The sequence below is a fragment of the Armigeres subalbatus genome, chromosome 2 (assembly GCF_024139115.2).
Source record: "Armigeres subalbatus isolate Guangzhou_Male chromosome 2, GZ_Asu_2, whole genome shotgun sequence".
Taxonomy (NCBI): domain Eukaryota; kingdom Metazoa; phylum Arthropoda; class Insecta; order Diptera; family Culicidae; genus Armigeres; species Armigeres subalbatus.
The window spans coordinates 218,364,204-218,384,232 of NC_085140.1; the positions used below are offsets into that span (position 1 = coordinate 218,364,204).

Sequence of the window (20,029 nt, forward strand, 5' to 3'; positions counted from 1 at the left end):
GAAAGAGATTTTACATAAAACGCGAGGTTTTATTTGAAAACATATGTGTTTTGACATTTGATTTATCCAAAAAATTGCAGTTTCCTACATAATTGGCAATTATTACTTCGTCCTAGGAATATCATGCCCAAATAACCGCAAAAAATAGTTTTGGCCAAGAATTGGCTTATTTACTCCTATGTGCGTCTGTTTGTCTGTGGTTTCACCATTTTGCATTCTCCTCACGTTTTGACCCAAAGATCCGATCCGTATGAAAGATCCGGATAATTAGAATGATCCAGATCTGATCCGCTAAACAAGGTGATCCGTTTTGCCCATCTCTAATAAACACTGCAATTCTATTGACTTCACATTTTCTAAGACAAAGCGAAAGCAATACTTTCGTACCTTACGATAGGCAACAGATTACCATCTGATGAAGGGTAATATTATTATGAAAAATAACATCGAACTAGAATTTAAGATAAAGTGTAAAATAATTTAATTAATTAAAATCGCTAAATGCCAGCATAACAGAAATGGGGGAAGGGTCGTTTGGTCGAAACCCATTCGGCCGAAAGCCATTTTGTCGAATGTCATTAGGATGAACAAACCTTTAGGCCAAAACCCATAGGACAGTTTGCCGATTAGGACATTTGGTCGAATAGGTAATTTGGCCGAAAAGTTCATTTGGCCAAAAATTACATTTGGCCGAATACGACATTTGGCCGAATAGGTTATTTGGCAAAACAGATCATTTGGCTGAATAGGTTATTTGACCGCACATGTCATTTGGCCGAGTGGAACATTTTGCCGAACAGATCATTTGAAAAGTTAGAAATGAGGTGTGAAAAGTGAGACGTCTCATTTCTCATGACTTATTTTCCACTTTTCACTGTAAAAAGTGAGTAGTGCGAAGGGAGAAGTGAGACGTCTTACTACTCACTTCTCACAGTGAAAAGTGAGAAATGTGGAGTGAGGCGTCTCAATTCTCATTCCTCATTTCTTACTTCTGACTGTAAAAAGTGAGAAGGGAGAAGTAAGTAGTGAGAGATCTCACTACCCACTTCACACTACTCACTTTTCACAGTGAGAAGTGAGTAATGATACGGCTCTAAGACTTAGTGAGACGTCTCACTAATCCCTTCACGCTTCTCACTTTTCACATTGAGAAGAGAGAAATGAAGAGTGAGAATTGAGGCGTCTCACTTCTCACTGTGAAACATTTTTTTTCGGGATGATGAAAGAACAATAGTAGCAGTAGAGATGAGTGATTTAAAAATGAACTTTCAATACGTGCGAGTGTGAGATCTACCACCGGAGCTACTTGCCTAAGAAATAGCAATGATTTTAAAAAAGTATGGGTTTGTGAAACGAAAAATTTCCTGCTGAGTTCGGGTAGGATATATTGAACGGTGTACGTGGCGTATTCATGGACGTTAAAATGAAAATACCATAGGCACTGTACATTCTAAACTGAAGCGGAAACATTTTCTATTCGGGAAATAAGGGCAAATGTTTCATTTGCTCGAAGAAAGGTCATGAATATTTGTCCCAAGAAACACAGTGCATTCAACAAAGCCAGAAGATCACTGAAATTGGGCAGTCTAGGACTTTAGAAGAAGCCCCTTTCCAAGTACGATTGCTTAAATGAAACGAAGATTTTGGATATCAAGGGTCTGGAAGAAACACAGGAGACGAACATCGATAAATCGGTCCTTGAATAAAAACAAGATCCTTAAGTTAAACTAATCCCAATAAGGTTAAAAGTCTGATGGATAGGTGTACACGCAATACGCACGGATCAATCAAATTAAAGCTATAAACAAGGACGAATGGCAGAAGAGGCGTGATACCGAAGCAAGGGCAGCCAAACCTAGGAGCTTTTCGCCATCGAAGGAAAAAAATCAGAAAAAATCATCTCGACAGATTTTCATCGGTTCGCTATCTGACATGATAGTCTATCCTTATGTCGTAGTATTTTGTTTTACTTTTTTCTATAAATTGTATAAATAAAATATGAAATGAAAGTTCGACTTCGTAATGTGCATTGAGACTATCAAACAAATATTTTATAATTATAATAATAAATGGCTTGCGGCTCCGCAAAGCGTACTAACACGGCTGAGACTAGGAAATAAACAAATTAATGATAATTAAAAAAACTGATAAATCCACCTAGCGGTGTTGGTGCCTTTCTTGTGTCAAAAAATATTTGAAAAAATTTGATGGAGTATTTTTTAGCGTGCTTTGCACATAAGAAATAGTATTTTTGTTATTATATCTGATCCCATTGTCCGATCTGGTTAATTTTTAATAGCGAACAATATGACAGGATTCCCCGTCGAATGGAACATATTGCAACTATTTAGGATAATGCTCCAAAGTTCCAAAAAGTGTCTCTACAAAGTTATGTACACATACACACATACATACACACATAATAGAGGGGCAGCAGGGACTTTGTCCAAGGGCTTGACGACCCCTCCCCATGGCCACTGCGAGTTAGACCGGGACCATCGTCCCTAACCCCTAATCCCAAGGCGTCAAGCAACTCGTGGGACCAAAATGGAAAACCAAGTCAATTCTTCAATTAGTGGTAGTAGTGTAGGCGACAACCCCTTCGCAAGAGGTGGGTTGTTCAGGTCTCCGCCTAGGAGGCCAGAGGCAATAGTCGGCAGCTCAGTGCGCAGCGCCAGCGTGGGTCACTCAACCTTCCTCTCGGCTAGAAAAACGCCGGTAGGGGTTATTGACGGCCCATGGCTTGTGAAGGCGATGAACCGCAAACGAGATGGGCTTTCGGCCTTCGAGGTGGCGACGGAACAGCTGGACGCCATCATCGACTTTGCGTCATCGAAGCATAATATCAGCAAGGACCTCAAGAGGAGCTTGCAGAAACTTCGAAAGTCGATGCTGGACGCCAAGCTGGAGAGGGGGGTCGGGACGGCCAAGTGTAAACCCGTGAAATCGGTAGAGTCGAGGTCTACCCAAACTGAGGCCCAAGGATTCGCGGACTCGGGCAAGGTCGACTCGACCGAAGGCGTGCCAGCGAAGACGGTGGTGCCAAAGTCTACCCAGACTGAGGCTCAAGTATTTGCGGGTACGTCGGGGGTGACTGCTCCAACGGAGCAGACACAAAAACGGGGGATTTTTTTTTTTAAACTTTATTATCGTGATTTTTTATTTTACATATAAGTTCATCACGTGAAAACGGGGGAGACAGTCTCCAGGGGATGAGCTCCCTGGGGGCCGCTCCAAAACGCAGAGGGTTACTACCCCGAACAAGGGTAGTGGGGCTGGGAAGCTGAACCCCGGTCAGGTACCTCCAAAACCGGGGGAGGAAGGACCTGGAAAGGTCCGTCCACTCAGGAAAGACGGTGGTAAGAGGTTACGGCAGGCTGAAAGTTCTCAGCCGCACCAGACCAAGTAAATAGAGGGGGATGACGCCTCCTGGACCCTGGTCAAGAACAAGAGGAAACCGAGGACGTCAAGGGCCGAAAAGAAGGCCCAGGCGAATGAGGGTAGCAAGAAGACTAGGGTAGCCGCCAATCGCTCCAGGGGCGATGCCCTAGTCATCACGGCGGACGAGGCTAAGTACTCGGATGTTTTGAAGGCGATGAGGAGTGACGTCAAGCTCGGTGAACTCGGCGCCGACGTACGTCGAATAAGACGTACCCGGATGGGCGAGATGATACTCGAGCTGAAGCGGGGCGTCTCGCAAAAGGGCGCCGCCTACAAGAAGTTGGCGGAGGAGGTCCTAGGCGAGACGGTCAAGGTGAGGGCACTCACGACGGAGGTGAATCTAAGGGTTAAAGACCTGGACGAGATCACTGAAGTCGAAGAGCTCGTCACGGCACTGCGGCGACAGTGTGAAGTGGAGACGCCCACCGCAGCCGTTCGGCTACGGAAAGGTCCGGCAGGGACGCAGGTAGCATTGGTTCGGCTATCTGCAGCGGACGCCTCAAGGTAGTCAGTTAGGGAGCGTCAAGATGGGATGGTCGGTATGCCCTGTGCGCATATACAAGCAACCCGAAGTTTGCTTCAAGTGCCTGGAACCGGGGCACAAGCAATGGGACTGCAAAGGCCCTGACAGAAGCAATCTCTGCCGACGCTGCGAATTGGAGGGACATAAGGCACAATGCTGCACGAACCCTCTCAATTGCTTGATTTGTTCCAGCAAAGCTGTGAACACCAAGCCCCCCATGCGGGGTCCGCTGCGCCCGGCGTTCAAGCGTCCTGCAAAATCACAGTGCAGGTAACGCAGCTCGCTTCCTCCGCCTCGCCCGAGTGTTTGGTGTGCGCAGGTTTAGAGGAAACGGCGGAACACGTGTTGTTCGTGTGCTCACGTTTTCGCGCAATGCGTGACCACATGCTTGCCACATGTGGTCTGGACACTACCCCGGACAACCTAGTTCGGAGGATGTGTAAAGATGAAGCTGGCTGGAACGCCGTTTTATCGGCTATCGCACAAATCGTCTCGGAGCTACACAGAAGGTGGCGCGTGGACTCAAGGATGGCTAGTTCAGGCGCAAATAAGAGGTGGTCCAAGGGATCGGAGTCGGCTTCATGGGTCATACCGGTGGTCATGCTCTGTGGTCGAACTCGATCCTTTTATCGAATAAGTGGCCGCGCGAAGAACAACATGGTATCGTCGCTTTCGCGGCGTCGGTCAACCGGGCGGGTTCCGAGCCCGAGGACGGAAAGGGGTCCTCATCAAGGCTGGGGCAGGCGTAGGCCTCGCGTCGGCAAGTCCCTCTGTGTGCTGGCGAATAGGCCCTATCGCAGAAAGGTCAATTTGGGGTGCACGCGGCATCATCATTCTTGATACCAGTCGTGCAGAGGGAAGCAGGCGCGAAGTGGACCCTTCCCACCTTCCGAAGACAAAGGGCGTGGTAAGGCCACCTGGAAAGCCGGCAACGCGCTGGCACGATACCATGGTGTTCTTCTAAAAAAGCGAGTTACGATGTTCGGTGCTGCAAGGACACGCAGCTAACCTCGAGGGTGCGTTGTGCACTGGCCCCCCTTTGAAGCATTACTTTCTGGTTGTACCGAAGGGACTATGGGCTTGGCGGCAATGGAAACGGTTTAGCGGGTCGGGGATGTAGTCCTGCCTCCTTCGGTGATCCCTAACCCCGCACTTCCTGGTCAACCCAGGATGTCTGTTGAGCAGATTCCCCCTCCATTGTTTAGGAAGAAAAAAAATTCACACATAACAGACATCACCTCAGTTCATCGAGCTGAGTCGATTGATATATAATATTATGGGTCTTTGAGCTTTCTATCAAGAGTTTTGGTTTGGAGCTTCATTATTTTGTAATCAGTATTCATTTAGTGATTTTTTCCCTCATGTCACCACAGACAAACAGACATAACACTCGTAAAATTTCCATCGTTCACTGAAATCAACAGATGTCGTTAGTGTTTGGATGACGATGAATTTGATGAGTAAATGTTCAATGTGTTATGTCTGTTTGTCTGTGATGTCACAATATATCAGGTGATATTATTCGTAGACTGAATACCCTCTAAAGACTAGACGTTCAACACAGGATCATATGATTGGTATTGTGTCATTTTCCCTGTTGTGATTCAATGAATATTCCTGCCTTAAAACTGTTAAGAAACATTAGGTTAAAAAAACGGTAATGACACCAAATTTTCAATTTCACTCCTTCCCGAAGATGGGGTGCGCACACCATATGAAGAATCTGTATCCTATCCACAGCAACATCATTCTGATAAAGCCAATATAAACGGTACCTATCACAATAAATCGATATAATTTTCAATTTGTTCTCAAAGTTTGCTAGGGTCATAGCTTTTACTTTATCCCGACTTATGTATGCCGACACAATGCAGAGCATCCCTTTCTTGAAACACCATATGTACCGCGTACAAGCATAAACGGGAACGGCAAATAAGAAGCGATGCGATTGTGAGAAAAATAAATTTGCATTTTTCATCACCTGTTCAAATATGGAATGTACACTTTCCGTACGCTGCATTTTATTCGGTTTTGTTGGCTGAAAAGCACATGAATGATTTACCATTCATGCATTATTTTTGCAGTGCACTGTCTCTAGATGGAATTCAATTTGTATTGGAATAGTTCGCAACAAACAGAAAATAATTCGTTTTATAGAGCTAATTTATTCCATAATTTCGAAACAAGTTTTTTTGATAAATGTGTATGCTGAAGTATCCGCCAAATGCAACCGTGTTGTATAGTTAGAAACAAAAAATTCTCGGAATATCCCTTTCGACAGTAACTCTGCAACGCATGATATATTACACCCTTTCCCCAAAGTTGATTGTGTAATACAGTAAGCATCTGTTTAACTTTCTTCCACAGCTACTCGGCCATCCATGGAATCATCTGTCTTCTGGTGTGTATTTTCGGCAGCATCGCTAACACCCTAAACATCATAGTGCTAACAAGGAGAGAAATGCGTTCACCCACTAATGCAATTCTGACTGGTTTGGCAATCGCCGATCTGCTTGTAATGCTCGACTATATGCCATATGCCGTCTACATGAGCCCTTACATGCAGTTTTCTCGAGAAGAGCGGCTCACGTACAGTTGGAGCTGGTATGTCATGTTTCATTCGATTTTCGCACAGATTTGCCATACGATCTCAATCTGGTTGACAGTGACATTGGCAGTGTGGCGATATATTGCGGTGGCATATCCACAGAAAAATCGCATCTGGTGTGGTATGACCAACACACTGCTCGCCATCACAAGTTCCTACATCGTGTGTCCCATGGTGGGCATTCCATTGTACCTGTCATTCAGCATAAAACCACATGTTGAGCAACTGGGAAGTGACGGTAATCCCTACAAATTAAGTACAAATGGGACAGCACGGAACATAACACTCTATCGAACATCTACCTCCGAACTGGCAGAGAACTACCCGACATTGCTGAATGTAAACTTCTGGATATATAGCGTTGTGATAAAATTGATTCCCTGCATAGCGTTGACGATACTAAGCCTTAGGCTAATTGCTGCTTTACTGGAGGCAAAGCGTCGTCGAAAGCAGCTAACGGGCAACTCGAAAGGCATGAAACAAATTGTGGATGGCCGTGTCGTTGATGTGCAGCAAAAGAAAAGCTCCAAAAACATGGATAAGGAAAAGCAAACAGACCGTACAACGCGAATGCTGCTGGCGGTGCTGCTTCTGTTTCTCATCACAGAATTCCCGCAAGGCATACTGGGGCTGCTAAGTGCACTTCTGGGGAAGCACTTTTTCTACAACTGCTACTTGAAACTAGGTCGGTTTAGAAATGCAATTGACATAGTGACTCACATACTCATGCCTGATAAATGGTTCTCCTTCGTGCGAGAGATGACCTCTCGGTTACGCAGTCAGTTCTGACAACTGGCTTTATAAAGTGTTGGCAATTGTAAAGCATGCAGCAAAATTAAGTGACCATAAATTCAAACATATGAACGTGTGAATGAAGTGTTTGATCTGGTTCTTTTTAACACTGGTACACTTTAAATGGTATGTTTTACTGATGTTTCACGAGGAAATCTAGTTCATGGAATGTTAATCAGTTTATGGCAATATGTAATAACCTTACAGTTGTGTTTCCAGAAAAAAAAAAGGATTTTTACTATTCACTTATTTAGTTTACATCTAAACAGATAATACTGAATCAACAATTTGATGCCACAATACACGGTTCGAGGCCGCATCTCTCCATCCATCCTCGAATGCGCCCCACGCTCGCCAAGTCGTATTGCTCCTGGTCTGCCCACCTTGCTCGCTGTGCTCCACGCCGTCTCGTTCCTGCCTGATCGGAAGCGAACACCATATTTGCAGGGTTGCTTTCCGGCATTCTTGCAACATGTCCTGCCCATCGTACCCTTCCGGCTTTAGCTACCTTCTGGATACTGGGCTCGCCGTAGAGCTGGGCGAGCTCGTGGTTCATTCTTCGCCGCCACACACCGTCTTCTTGCACGCCGCCAAAGATGGTCCTAAGCACCCGCCTCTCGAATACTCCGAGTGCTTGCAAGTCCTCCTCGAGCATTGTCCATGTTTCGTGTCCGTAGAGCAGAGCTTAAAATATTCATCTTCATGAAGCAACTTCGGTCCGAATTTTGACAAACATCGCATGAATATTCAAAACATAGAATGACATAGTCAGATGACTACTCCACGAACTCATTCATTCGACTGTTACTGAGTGTGTTCACTATGTGCAGAAAAAAAACATAATTAGCATTGTTTATGTTGATGTTTACCGTTGAAAGTGCTTCTCGGATGAAAATCGGATTCAGTCCTATGTGATAAATAACTTTACTCATTTGAAACGTGTTCATATTTCAGATAATTTATCAATTTGTAAAATGTGCATAAATATTCAATGACTAATATTTAACTGAATATTGACTGTCCAGAGCCGACTATGAATGTGTCGGAAGTGAACTGACAAATGAAGAAAAATGGACTTCACCAAAAAATTTCGATTATTTTACACTCTGCCGTAGAGGACTACCAGTCTTATTAGCGTCTTGTACATAACACATTTGGTGTGGTGGCGAATCTTTTTTGACCGCAGTTTCTTCTGGAGCCCGTAGTAGGTCCGACTTCCACAGATGATACGCCTTCGTGTTTAACGACAAACATTGTTATCAGCCGTTAGCAAGGATCCAAGGTAGACGAATTCCTCGACCACCTCGAAGGAATCCCCGTATATCGTAACACTGCTTCCCAGGCGGGACCTATCACACTCGGTTCCGCCCACAAGCATGTACTTTGTCTTCGAAGCATTCACCGCCAGTCCAACTTTTGTTGCTTCACGCTTCCCCGAGCAACACCAGTGAGACAAAAATGGTTGCAGCAACTTGATTGTGACTAAATCTGGTCACATATGAGTTGCAGTAACCTATATGAAACATGTGTGCTACTAGGGTCAGGCGGGTGTACACTCTACAGTTTTGCCATCTTTGCAAATGATCGGTTGACAATGTCCATGTCATCCGCGAAACAAATAAATTGGCTGGATCTGTTGAAAATCGTACCCCGGCTCTCCGCCGGCGAGTATGCGTGTGCTCCCGATGAAGTTGAGAGATTTTCAGTTCCATGAACCGAGTTTCCAATCGCTAGTCCCTTTTCGTCGCGGTGGTTTTCGCCGATGGTTCCGGTCCGTACTCTCTTATTGATTGTTCGTTGCAAATGTTTTTTTAAAGGCTGGCTTGCAGTGCCTGACACCAAACCCCATAAATTTCCGGAGGAGCATTCCTCTTTATTTCCGGTTGACCATGGTGCACAGTTTCACTTAAAGTCCCTCGCTGGCACTCGGACGATGATCAGCCGCCCCTAACATGGAGAACAGACGCTAAGTAAGATTTGCACCTCCGGAGAGGAGGTGTCTAAATGCCATTTGGCCGAAGGCCACTATCCCGAAAGTTGTTTGGACGAATATACCATTTGGCCGAACAGACCATTCCTGAAAGTCATTTGGCCGAATAGGACATTTGGCCGAAAAGGACCATTTGGGAGAACAGGAGAATAGGACAGAGAGAAGTGAGGAATGATGAGTGAGAAGTGAGACGCCTCACTTCTCATTTCTCATTCCTCACTTCTCGTTGTGAAAAAAGAGTAGTGCGAAGGGAGAAGCGAGACGTATCACTACTCACTTTTCACTGTGAGACGTCTCACTTCTCACTCCTAATTTCTCACTTCTCACGTTTTACAGTGGTAGGGTCGGACAAGACTCCATTGTGCAGCACTCTACACAAGATGTCCTCGTACTATGCTACCGCTGGAGAGTCGTATCGATCTTCTCCTGAATACGGGCTAGGATAACTTTGCATAGAACTTTGAGAATGGTACACAGCAACATAATGCCTCGCCAGTTATCGCAAGCTGACCCTTTTTTTTTTAAAATACCTTGCATCCAGTCGATCGGGAAAGTTGCGGTGTCCCAGATAATACGAAATAAACGATGCAGTGGTTGAGCGGATATCGTGGGATCAGCTTTGAGCATCTCGTCTGATATGCGATCGACCTCTGGAGCATTATTCGACTTCATGCTTTGGATGGCTGTGTTATACATCGGATACTAGGCAAATCATGCCGAGGTGGTGGTGGCCTGGCCAGCATTTTTTTCTTCTCTCTATCCAAGTGAAAAAAAAATAATTAAAATGAAAAGAAACTCGTAAAATAACTCATATAATCTTTTGAAGTACATTTCTGAGAGAGTGTTTTTAATCAAAATTCAATATTGAATACTAATTATCCAAATATGGCGCAAAAACTGAGAAAAATTCTTTGATTTTCACCGTAAGCAATAATGTGCGGCTCTTTCAACCAACGGAAACCAATAATGTGTGGCAACTTTCAAAATTCTCGTTCAATCAAAAAAGGTTTGCAAACAATAACAAAATGCGCCATTCAACACCTGATTTAGTACTTACGTTTTGCCTCAAGTCCCTTTTTCTTGCCTCAAGTCCCTTTTCTATCAAATTTCAAATACTTTAGAAAGCCATCAAAACCTGCTTGTTTTTAGTAGGAGATCATTGTGATATATGTTTTGTAAATTCATTAAATGATCCAAATTGGATAAAACATCGAAAAGCTTAGGGGGAAATTTTGGACCGTTCTCCCCTACCTTATTTGAATGCTTATTCTGTTTCGTATTTAAATACATCACGCAAAGTTGATGGACCTCAACGGCTCGACGGAATATTCGGTCTATCAGCTTGAAGCTCGCAAATCACGACGCTAAAGAAGGGTCGTGAATCGAACTGCTGCACTATTGTACACCTGCGTGAACGCCGAAGGTCTGCTGCTGTGCTCCGAAAACCATTGCTATGACAAGCAGACCGCGGAACAGGGACGGGTACAGATTAATGCTGAAAATTGACCACTGTGCGGTTCCTATTAGCTGTGGTCAGCTCATGTTCCGCATTCTGGTGAACGAGTGGAAATGAGGTGAAAACGCATTCTACGGAATGATAGTGGAAACAAGGTAAACAAAGTACTCTCCGTTTGATGCACAAGTTCCGGCTGCACGCAGTGCTAATTAAATATAGCCACAAATTTCTAAAATGTTTTACTTTTTCATCCGGTTTTGTATTACCATCTATTGAGTACGAGTTTTTATTTGCTTTCCCATCTCTTAATTTTTTGATACATTTTCATGATATTGAACGATTTGTATTGAATAAATGAAATATGTTCTATAAAATAAATACATTCGGGCACATCATCATTTATAAATTTTTCAAAGGTTACACATAAAATGCATTGAAATTAGGCTATTGCGAATATCTATTTAAACTTTGCTATATTAAATCTCATAATTACCAACAAAAAAGCGTACATAATTTGAAAAGACACTTAGTATCTTCGGGTACGACGTTCTTCAACATCAAAATTCCAGTTTTTGGAGCGGGAGGTGGATGTGTAGATATGACGAGCTCACAAATCCGAATATCAAATGAAGCTGATGTTTGCAACTCATTTTGTGTGTGAAACACCCTGCTCGAGTGTCACCGAAGTAGGCTGCTCAGTCAGGAAGACATCCATTCTATCACTATCGATTGCAATCCGACCGACAAGAAAAACACATGTTATGTGCCTTGGCGGTTACTTACCAGCATATTTCCGTTAATCATAGATACTCCGACGAGGTTCCAATATAAACCCAAAAGAATTTGCTATGGTGTTTCTGAAGAGTTTCTCATAGAAATTTGAAAAAAAAAACTAATCATTGTAATTAAAGCTATGTCCATTTAGAATCCGGAATAATAAAATCATCTGTATCTCGGTAACGGATTGACCCACAAATAAGGTTAATGCATCAAAACAAGGGTAATTTACTGGACTTTAATAAAACATTATTGGTACAAATAATTTCTTCTTGTTTCTAGTGAAAATTTGCACCTTCTTCTTTATTCCTCTCATCAAAAGTTGCACACCTCCGGAGTCAACTTCCTTGGCACATTTGTTCAACATTTTGGTCATCTGAGTCGCGTCCCGAGCTGTTTTTCCACTTTTCTTAAGCTTCCGCTTCATTACTGCCCAAAATATCTCGATGGGTTGGAGCTGTGGGCAGTTGCGTGAATTTATGTTTTTATCGATGAAATCTTCGTTATTATCGCGGTACCACTGGATGACTTCCCGGCTGTAGTGGCAACTCGTCAAATCTGGCCAAAACTTCACGGGACCTTTATGGGCTTTATGGAAGGTCGACCGCGGTTTTTGAGACATTCCTCCTTATACAGCTTCGAGTCTATCGTCTTATTCGTCACAAACACTTAGGTCTTTGCCCCACAGTTGCATATCCATTGCCACAATCATCCTTTTTTTTCGCAAGTTTGTTCAAAAAGCAAACTTAAACTTCGCAGGAACTACTCCTCGTGCCTTCACCATGTAGAATTTTTGGCTAGGAAGCTGTCTGAAATCCATTTTGACGTAGGTTCTATCGTCGATGACAGGATTATCAACGTGGGTGTGCAGACTTTTTTCTCTCCTTTCGGCTTCCATCTGGAATAATTTTTGACACGCTGCACGAAACTTCGTGAAATTTAAACCACAGCAAGTGGGCGCCTAGGTAGACAAACCGCTGTAAAAGAATTCTTGCAGCGGTCACTTTCCGTGCCGCTGCAATACAATAAATGATTCCGGATTCTAAATGGACATACCTTTAACAAGGTAATTAATTATTGTAAACGTCAATTTAAATATTCTACGAAATTTAAAAAAAAGCCAAAGAATTTTCCAAAAAAAAATCCAACATTAGCAAAAAAATCCAACATTTAGCATTACATTTGACAAGAACATTTAAAATCATCGACTGAGACGTGGTCATGCAAATAACCTTTTATGGAAATTCCAAAGCAATAGCCTTAAAGGTTTAGAAGGATTCATCGTGCAAATGAAAAAAAAAAACATTTTATAGGATTTCCCATGGAAATATGAAACCATTTCCGGGGTATTTTACACGAAAGCTCGGGCTCATTCAGTAGCCGCTAAGTTACGAAACCCGACGGAGGTTCTTCGTAGCTTAGATGGTCAAAAGCACCAGTCTAACGTACTGAGGGTCGTGCGTTCGAGTCCCATCGAAGAAAAGTGGTTACCTCCAATACATTTTTCAAATCATAATCTTCCACATAATGTACATATGCACATCTGAGTTTTCAGAACATAGTAAAAAGTTCCAAAGAATTTTCCAAACAAATTCCACTAAATTTCCCATGTAAATTCCAGAAAAATTCCTATACAAATAATAGACCCTACGGAAATTCTGCTATTCTTGATTCCAATGAATTCTTAAGGAAAATGAAAAATTCATTCAACTTCCCATGAACATTAGAATGAATTTCTTCCGAAATCTCATAAGAAGGCAAAATCTTGGAGTGTAATGTAACAGAGTCAATAAAAATCTTACTCACCATATGCACTGCATTTATTCAGTGATCCGGTTGTCTCTCGCCAATAAAATTGAAAATGTCATTTGATAAAAAGCACGTGATTTCGTTGAGCGTGGGAAAATTCTTCCTGTCTTTTAACCCGACGGCTATCTTGACGTTGAGTATACCCCATTAGGCATAAGAACGTTAGGCATAATGAACGTTAGGGGCATAGATGACGATAGGCATAATGAACATTAGGCATAAAATTACTCGAAGAACAGCCTATGACATAAATAAGGCAGAATTATGCCAAACGTCGATTATGCCTTGACGTTTACCTTCGCAGCCAGGCCTGCGAGAGTGAAAACTCCGCGTCAATCTAACAGAGGATTAGAGCCGCAATATATGTCGGGTTAGAGACAAAAGGTCGAAGGGACGAAAGGTCGAAAGACAAAAGATTGAAGGGACAAATGGTTGAAAAGGACAAAAAGCCGAAAGAGACAAAAGGTCGAACGGGACAAAAGGTTGAAAGAGACAAAAGGTAAAAAAAAACATAAAATCGTAAAATGGCCCGAAGAACAGTTTATGACATAAAAAAGGCAGAATTATGCCAAACGTCGATTATGCCTTACGTACATTATGCCTATTGTCCGTTATGCCTAACGTCGCGGACCCCTTGACGTTTACCTTCGCAGTCAGGCCTGCGAGAGTGGAACATCCGCGTCAATCTAACAGAAGATTAGAGCCGCAATAGATGTCGGGTTAGAGACAAAAGGTCGAAAGAAAAAAGATTGAAGGGACAAATGGTTGAAAAAGACAAAAAGTCGAAAGAGACAAAAGGTCGAAAGGACAAACGTCGAACGGGACAAAAGGTTGAAAGAGACAAAAGGTCGAAAAAAAACATAAAATCGTAAGAGAAAAAAGGTCGAAATAGACAAGAAACTAAAACGGAGAGAATCAATCTCGGTTATTGCAAGTTTTATTCATTTCTTTAATCAACATTTTTTATCTCCAACAGAACTATTTAGATATTCATAATATTGTTTCATAATAATTACTCCTCCTAAGAAATTTTCTTATTTTTCTACTTTGATTGATGACTGCTTGAAGCGAAATACATTTCACAAATTCCATTGGAATGCACCCAACTTGTGGTAAACTTGTTCTTGAACGACCTTTTGTCCTTCTCGACTTTTTGTCTTTTCGACCTTTTGTCCCTTTCGACCTTTTGTCCTTTCGACCTTCTGTCCCTTTAGACGTTTTGTATTTTCGATCTTTTGTCCTTCGATCTTTTGTCCTTTCGAGCTGTTGTCTTTCGACCTTTTGTCATAGATTTATAGATGTCGCATGTACCCATGAAGATCGTTACAATTGTAAGGGGTTTGCAACGTCATATTGTCCCCCTTTCCTATATGCATTATTTTTGCACAAGGAAGTCATATTTTCCCTTTTAGTGTATGCACTAGAGAATGATGGATATTATTATTTGTTTACTTACTAAAGTTATAAGAAGTTGGCCCCTTATAAATTTTGTTTCGGGTGAACATTACTTGAGTAGTAAAAGTAGCAGGGGGTCGTACACTAATTACGTAAGCACTTATGGCTGGATGGGGGGGTTTGTCATTTTCTTACGTTCCATATTTAAATAAAAAAATATTTGAATGGGTAAATCTTACATTGGAGGGGGGGTTGAAAAACCCAGAAAAAATGCTTACGTAATATTAGCGGGCCCGTACTACACAGGGAGACTATTAGCCATTAAAATGAATATCAACTGATCACGCTTTGATTTCAAGGTATTTAAAATACTTTTCGCAAACATTCTCTCCAAATACGTTTTCGTGTTTGAGTAGATGAAGAAGATAAACATTTTGTCAAAGACTGACAACCAACAAGTATCAGATACATATGGATTGAATCATGGTAGCTATTTTCCGTTCCCTACTAACCATCAGGGACATGCATGAACTATCAGTCAGCCTAGAAAGTATATTTGACACCCGGTTTATTCCCCATGATTGCAGCTTTGCAGTTGCCACTTGAGTTTGATTGATTGCACATGGTTGCGACTCTGGTAGCGCTAGAATTGCTACACTTGTACATGGAACCAACTGTTGCAAATGCGGGCGATAATGTGTAATATGTGTATAGACAACAATGGTCCCTGCCACGCTAGAACGCAATTCGGGTTACGAGAGGGAAATGAACCCTTTACAAATGGAATGCAAATTCTGATTGAAAAGGTTTTCTTGGTACGGTTTCGTCTTAGCTAACGATTTTCCATCGTTAAAAAGAATTTTAATTTTGAGGCAAAATGAGCTATCACAAAGAAACTAATGAATGGCGGTGGTAAAGTATAATTTAAGCGGAAGCCATACGACCTCAATTTGCACAAATCAGCTAGGTATTGTCTTTCGCTACAAAAAAAAATTAATAAAATCCAATCGTGTTGTCACATCTTGGCAGTAGTTGTCGCATTTGCATAAAAGTCTCACTTAAAGCAATAAACACACGGTCAAGCAGTTTGACGAACTTGATCGAACTGACGAAGCATCGACCATGTTCTACAAACCGCGACATGAAGACTCAAATTATTCCACCAACAATACAACTAGAACACCAACCATCAGAAAAATACATGGGGGTAAGGCTCAAGAAAAATTAGGCTGTGAAAAAATCTTTCTGAATGATTTACCACCAGCGCACAGTAGTGGCTATAATCGTGTTTTAAGCGCGTTCATTTAATAGTACTTTTATTAGGTAACTAGTAGACCCGACGAACTTCGTGTAGATTGATGGTAAATTTATAATAAAAAAAAAAAGTTTCGGCACGGCATATTAATTAAATTGGGAACAGGGCCGGTTCGTATAAAGAGCTTTCTAAAAAAAAAAAAAATGGGAGAAAGCTTTCCGACGGGAAGTGAGAGAGAGAGAGAAAAAAAAACAAACAGCTTTCTGAAGATTGAGAAGGATGGATAGCAAACACTAGTATCGGGGTTGAAAAAAAAAAAAGCAAGGATGGAGAATGAGTCGGATCAGTTTGGAGATTACAGTTCAGATGAACAGACGTGTGTGCAAATAAGTGGAATATTGTAAAAAAAAAAATGGCGTCATCCCACAATGGCGTGGTCGAGGATTCAAAAAACGCTCCCACGAAGTAAGTGCACTATATGAATATGAAGAATGATTAGTGAAATCGAGTGAGAAATATATGAGTCATGCAAATTATGTGAGACAAGAATCATTTTTTTCAACTGTTCTATTGTAAATCAATTGATACCAGCTTATCGATTATACAAATGGAGTCTTCATTTTTTTACAACGCTGCAATTAGTTTAGTATTACCATACATTGCTATTTACGAGTAAATTCATACGCAACAAAAAAAAAAAAAAACGTGCAAAACTAATGCCATAAAAAAAAAATGGCGTCGTCGTGAGTGATCTTCGGCTCCAAGTGTTTCGTAAGACTACAAAATGGCGTCCTAAAAAAAAAAAAAAAAAATTGCTCGAAAACCTAACTGCCAATTAATCTATTACAAGACACATATAATAATTAATTTCTCATCCATCGTCAGAATTGCGTTTAATCTGATAAGCATTCTAAATCCAACCTTTGCAAGTTGGTGTGCTTAGCTATAAGCACTGAGTCAGGGTTAGCCTGATCAAACTGTGATTAAACTAAAAAAAAAAAAAAAACCATCATCCGAGGGTGATGGTGTGCCTAGCACGTGTGCAAAAAAAAAAAAAGGCACTGAACCCGGGTGGGTTCGACGGAAAATATGTTTTGTGCGGCTTAATGAGAAGCCAAGTCCAACCTCTGAGTGGGTTGGAGTGCCTAGCTAGAGGCATAGGTCGCGAACGGATCGGACAGTGTTCCATCCTTTAATCGGGTTGGGACATATAGTGAGATACTATGGTCCCATTAGATATGCGTTGATATCAAAATCCAACCTCGGAGCGGGTTGGTGTGCTTAGCTGTAAGCACTGGGCCTGGGTGGGCCTAATGTAATAGCGGTTGAATTTGATCTGAGTCCCAAATCCAATACCAGAGGTAGTTGGTGTGCCTAGCAATAGGTACTGAACCCGGGTGGGTTCGACGTCAATACAGTTTGTGTAGTTCTATTGAGAACTCTAGATAGAACCTGCGAGTGGTATATGTACCGTGGGGAACCGATAGAAACTGAGATACTAGTGTGCCTGTTCTGCATCTTTTGAATATTTTGCGAAATGTCGGTATTATGTTTTGGAGAGCTTAATGAGCTCTTATGATTTTATCATTTTTTATGACCTATGCTTTGATAGTAATGTATGTTTTTCTAGTATACAAGTGATATGAATGTAATGCGAAGTATATTAACTAAATAGATCGTTCTATTTAAAGTAATAAAACGAATTGTTATACGTTTATTTGATAGGAAGATTACAAGACAAGCGGCCAAAGATACTACCCTGCTGATGAAGGAACTGGCAGAAGAAAGAAAGCGCAATGCATCGTTAGTAGCTAGACTAAAAAAGGCGAAAGCAGACATGCGGTCTATGGAAGAAGGCAGTTTTGTTCGTCTGCATTCCACGATGCGAGAAGATAACTCTGCCAATGACCATAACTCGGTTCTCATGTCTTCGATGAGCAATCTGTCGTTTGCATCCCTCCAGGTTCCGGAGTGTAAACCCTCAGAAGGAGAGGAAGATGTCGATCGTCATTCATATGAACAGTGGAAACAGTTGCTGGAAGCGTCTATGCAATTGGCTGGAGTCAACGATGAGACAACAAAGATGAACATATTCCGTATAAAGGCCGGACATAAGCTATTGGACATTCTCGATAGTACGGTATCGAGCTCTGAGTCGCCGGATATCGTATCTTTGCCATATTCGAATGCAACTCATCGACTGAGTACATATTTTGGGTCCCGAGATTATATATTCATGCAACGGCAGAAGCTGAGATCTCTGGCTCAAAAACCGGGAGAGTCAGATGTTAAGTATGTGAAGCGAGTGATTTCGGTGGCGAAGTTATGTGACTACGGTGACTCTAACGTGGCTGAACAAGTGGCAGATACTATTCAGTCCCACGCTCTCAATCGTAAAGTCCGAGAAACAGGAAGAAAAATTCTCAGAAAAGGCGGAACGATCGTTGACTTGATTGAGAAGGTCAGGGCTATCGAGATGGAGCACTTGAACGAAGAATTATTTGCTAAAAGTCATAGAACAACTACCGCAGAGATTGCTGCTGTTGACACTGCTGGTCCAAGTCATTCCCAGGTGGCATATGGCGGTGCTCCTTACAGGTATCATCAAAATGTACAAACAAGAGTTTTTGGTAACTCAAGAGGCAATAGAGGAGGAAGGGGTTTTGGTCGCCGAGAATTAATCAGAAATGCGACGCCTCGAATCGAATGCTGGCGATGCCTCAGCAGACAACATCAGGCTTCAACATGTCACGCGATAGATAAGATTTGCCGCAACTGCCAAATAAAAGGGCATATCGAACGAGCTTGTCATCATAAGCCAGCGTTGCGTTCGGTCAAGCGACGTAACAGTGAAGACGAGGATTCTTCTACTGCGAAGAAGGTCGCTATGGTGAAGAAGGACGAGGGAGAGTCATCAGAGAATGATGTAAGTGTACCTCATACTGTTTAGCTCGATTCATAAAATTTTGCATACATATATGAACATGAAGTTGTTGTTTTCGTTAAATTTATATGAAAAATGATTTTTTTTATAAAATAAATATCCTAAAATGTAGTGACAATCAAAGGTTAAACTCATTTCTCTTGGATTCCAGTTGAATTTCCTATCATATCCGACAATTAAGTCAGAAGCGTTTTTGACACCTAATACTGAGACTGAAACAGATATCGGAACTCCAATAAACGAGATTGTGGCTTTTGGATACGGTGAAAATGAATGGGTGGGTTGAATATTATATTATCATTTACCTCATTCATAAATTTCGCTATGTTGTAGATATCAGAAACATCTGTTCGGAGCAATGGAAGAGCTCCTTTGAATGTGAATAATAATGGAATCATTATGGGACGTATCAATGGCTTGGAGGTACCATTCCTAATAGACTCCGGGGCGGACGTAAACACTGTTAGTGGGGAAACATTTGAAGAGCTCATGGAAAATGATGAATCAAAAGTGGGAATGTATTGCGTTAAGAGAGGTACTGACATGCCTCTTAAGGCTTATGCGACTTCTGAGGACATTTCGGTATTGGCAACATTTGTGGCTGAACTTGTCGTTAGCGAAGATCGACCGCGTTACATGGAAAAGTTCTATGCCATCAAGAATGCACGGGCTTTATTGGGCAGGAACACTTCAATCCGATACAGTATTCTTCAACTCGGACTTGACGTTCCAATACAGCCGGACGCAGATTTCCAATTTCCGGGAGAAATTTTCGTATTGTCTACAAGTACAGAGTTTCCAAAGTTCAACGTGGCGCCAATCGTTTTGAACTACGACGACACTATTGCTCCATCTAGAAGAATTTTTACGAGTATCCCGCCAGCATTTAAACACGAGACTGAGCGACGTCTTGATGAACTATTAAAATCAGGAATAATCGAGCGTGTCGTAGATGGTATGGATAAATCCTACTGCTCTTCTTTATTAGTTGTTCCTAAAGGGAAGCACGACATTCGGCTTGTTGTCGATTTAAGAGGTC

General features: G+C 42.0%; 1 protein-coding gene across 2 annotated transcripts in view; it reads left to right on the forward strand.

The window, feature by feature from the left end:
• Positions 1 to 20,029, forward strand: part of LOC134215899 (G-protein coupled receptor dmsr-1-like) — a 167,494-nt gene that overhangs the window by 126,228 nt on the left and 21,237 nt on the right. For both annotated transcript variants that reach the window (XM_062694989.1, XM_062694988.1), the window contains exon 3: positions 6,332 to 7,257. In XM_062694989.1, the coding sequence (XP_062550973.1) occupies positions 6,332 to 7,257 (926 nt within the window). The remainder of the gene's footprint in view (positions 1 to 6,331; positions 7,258 to 20,029) is intronic.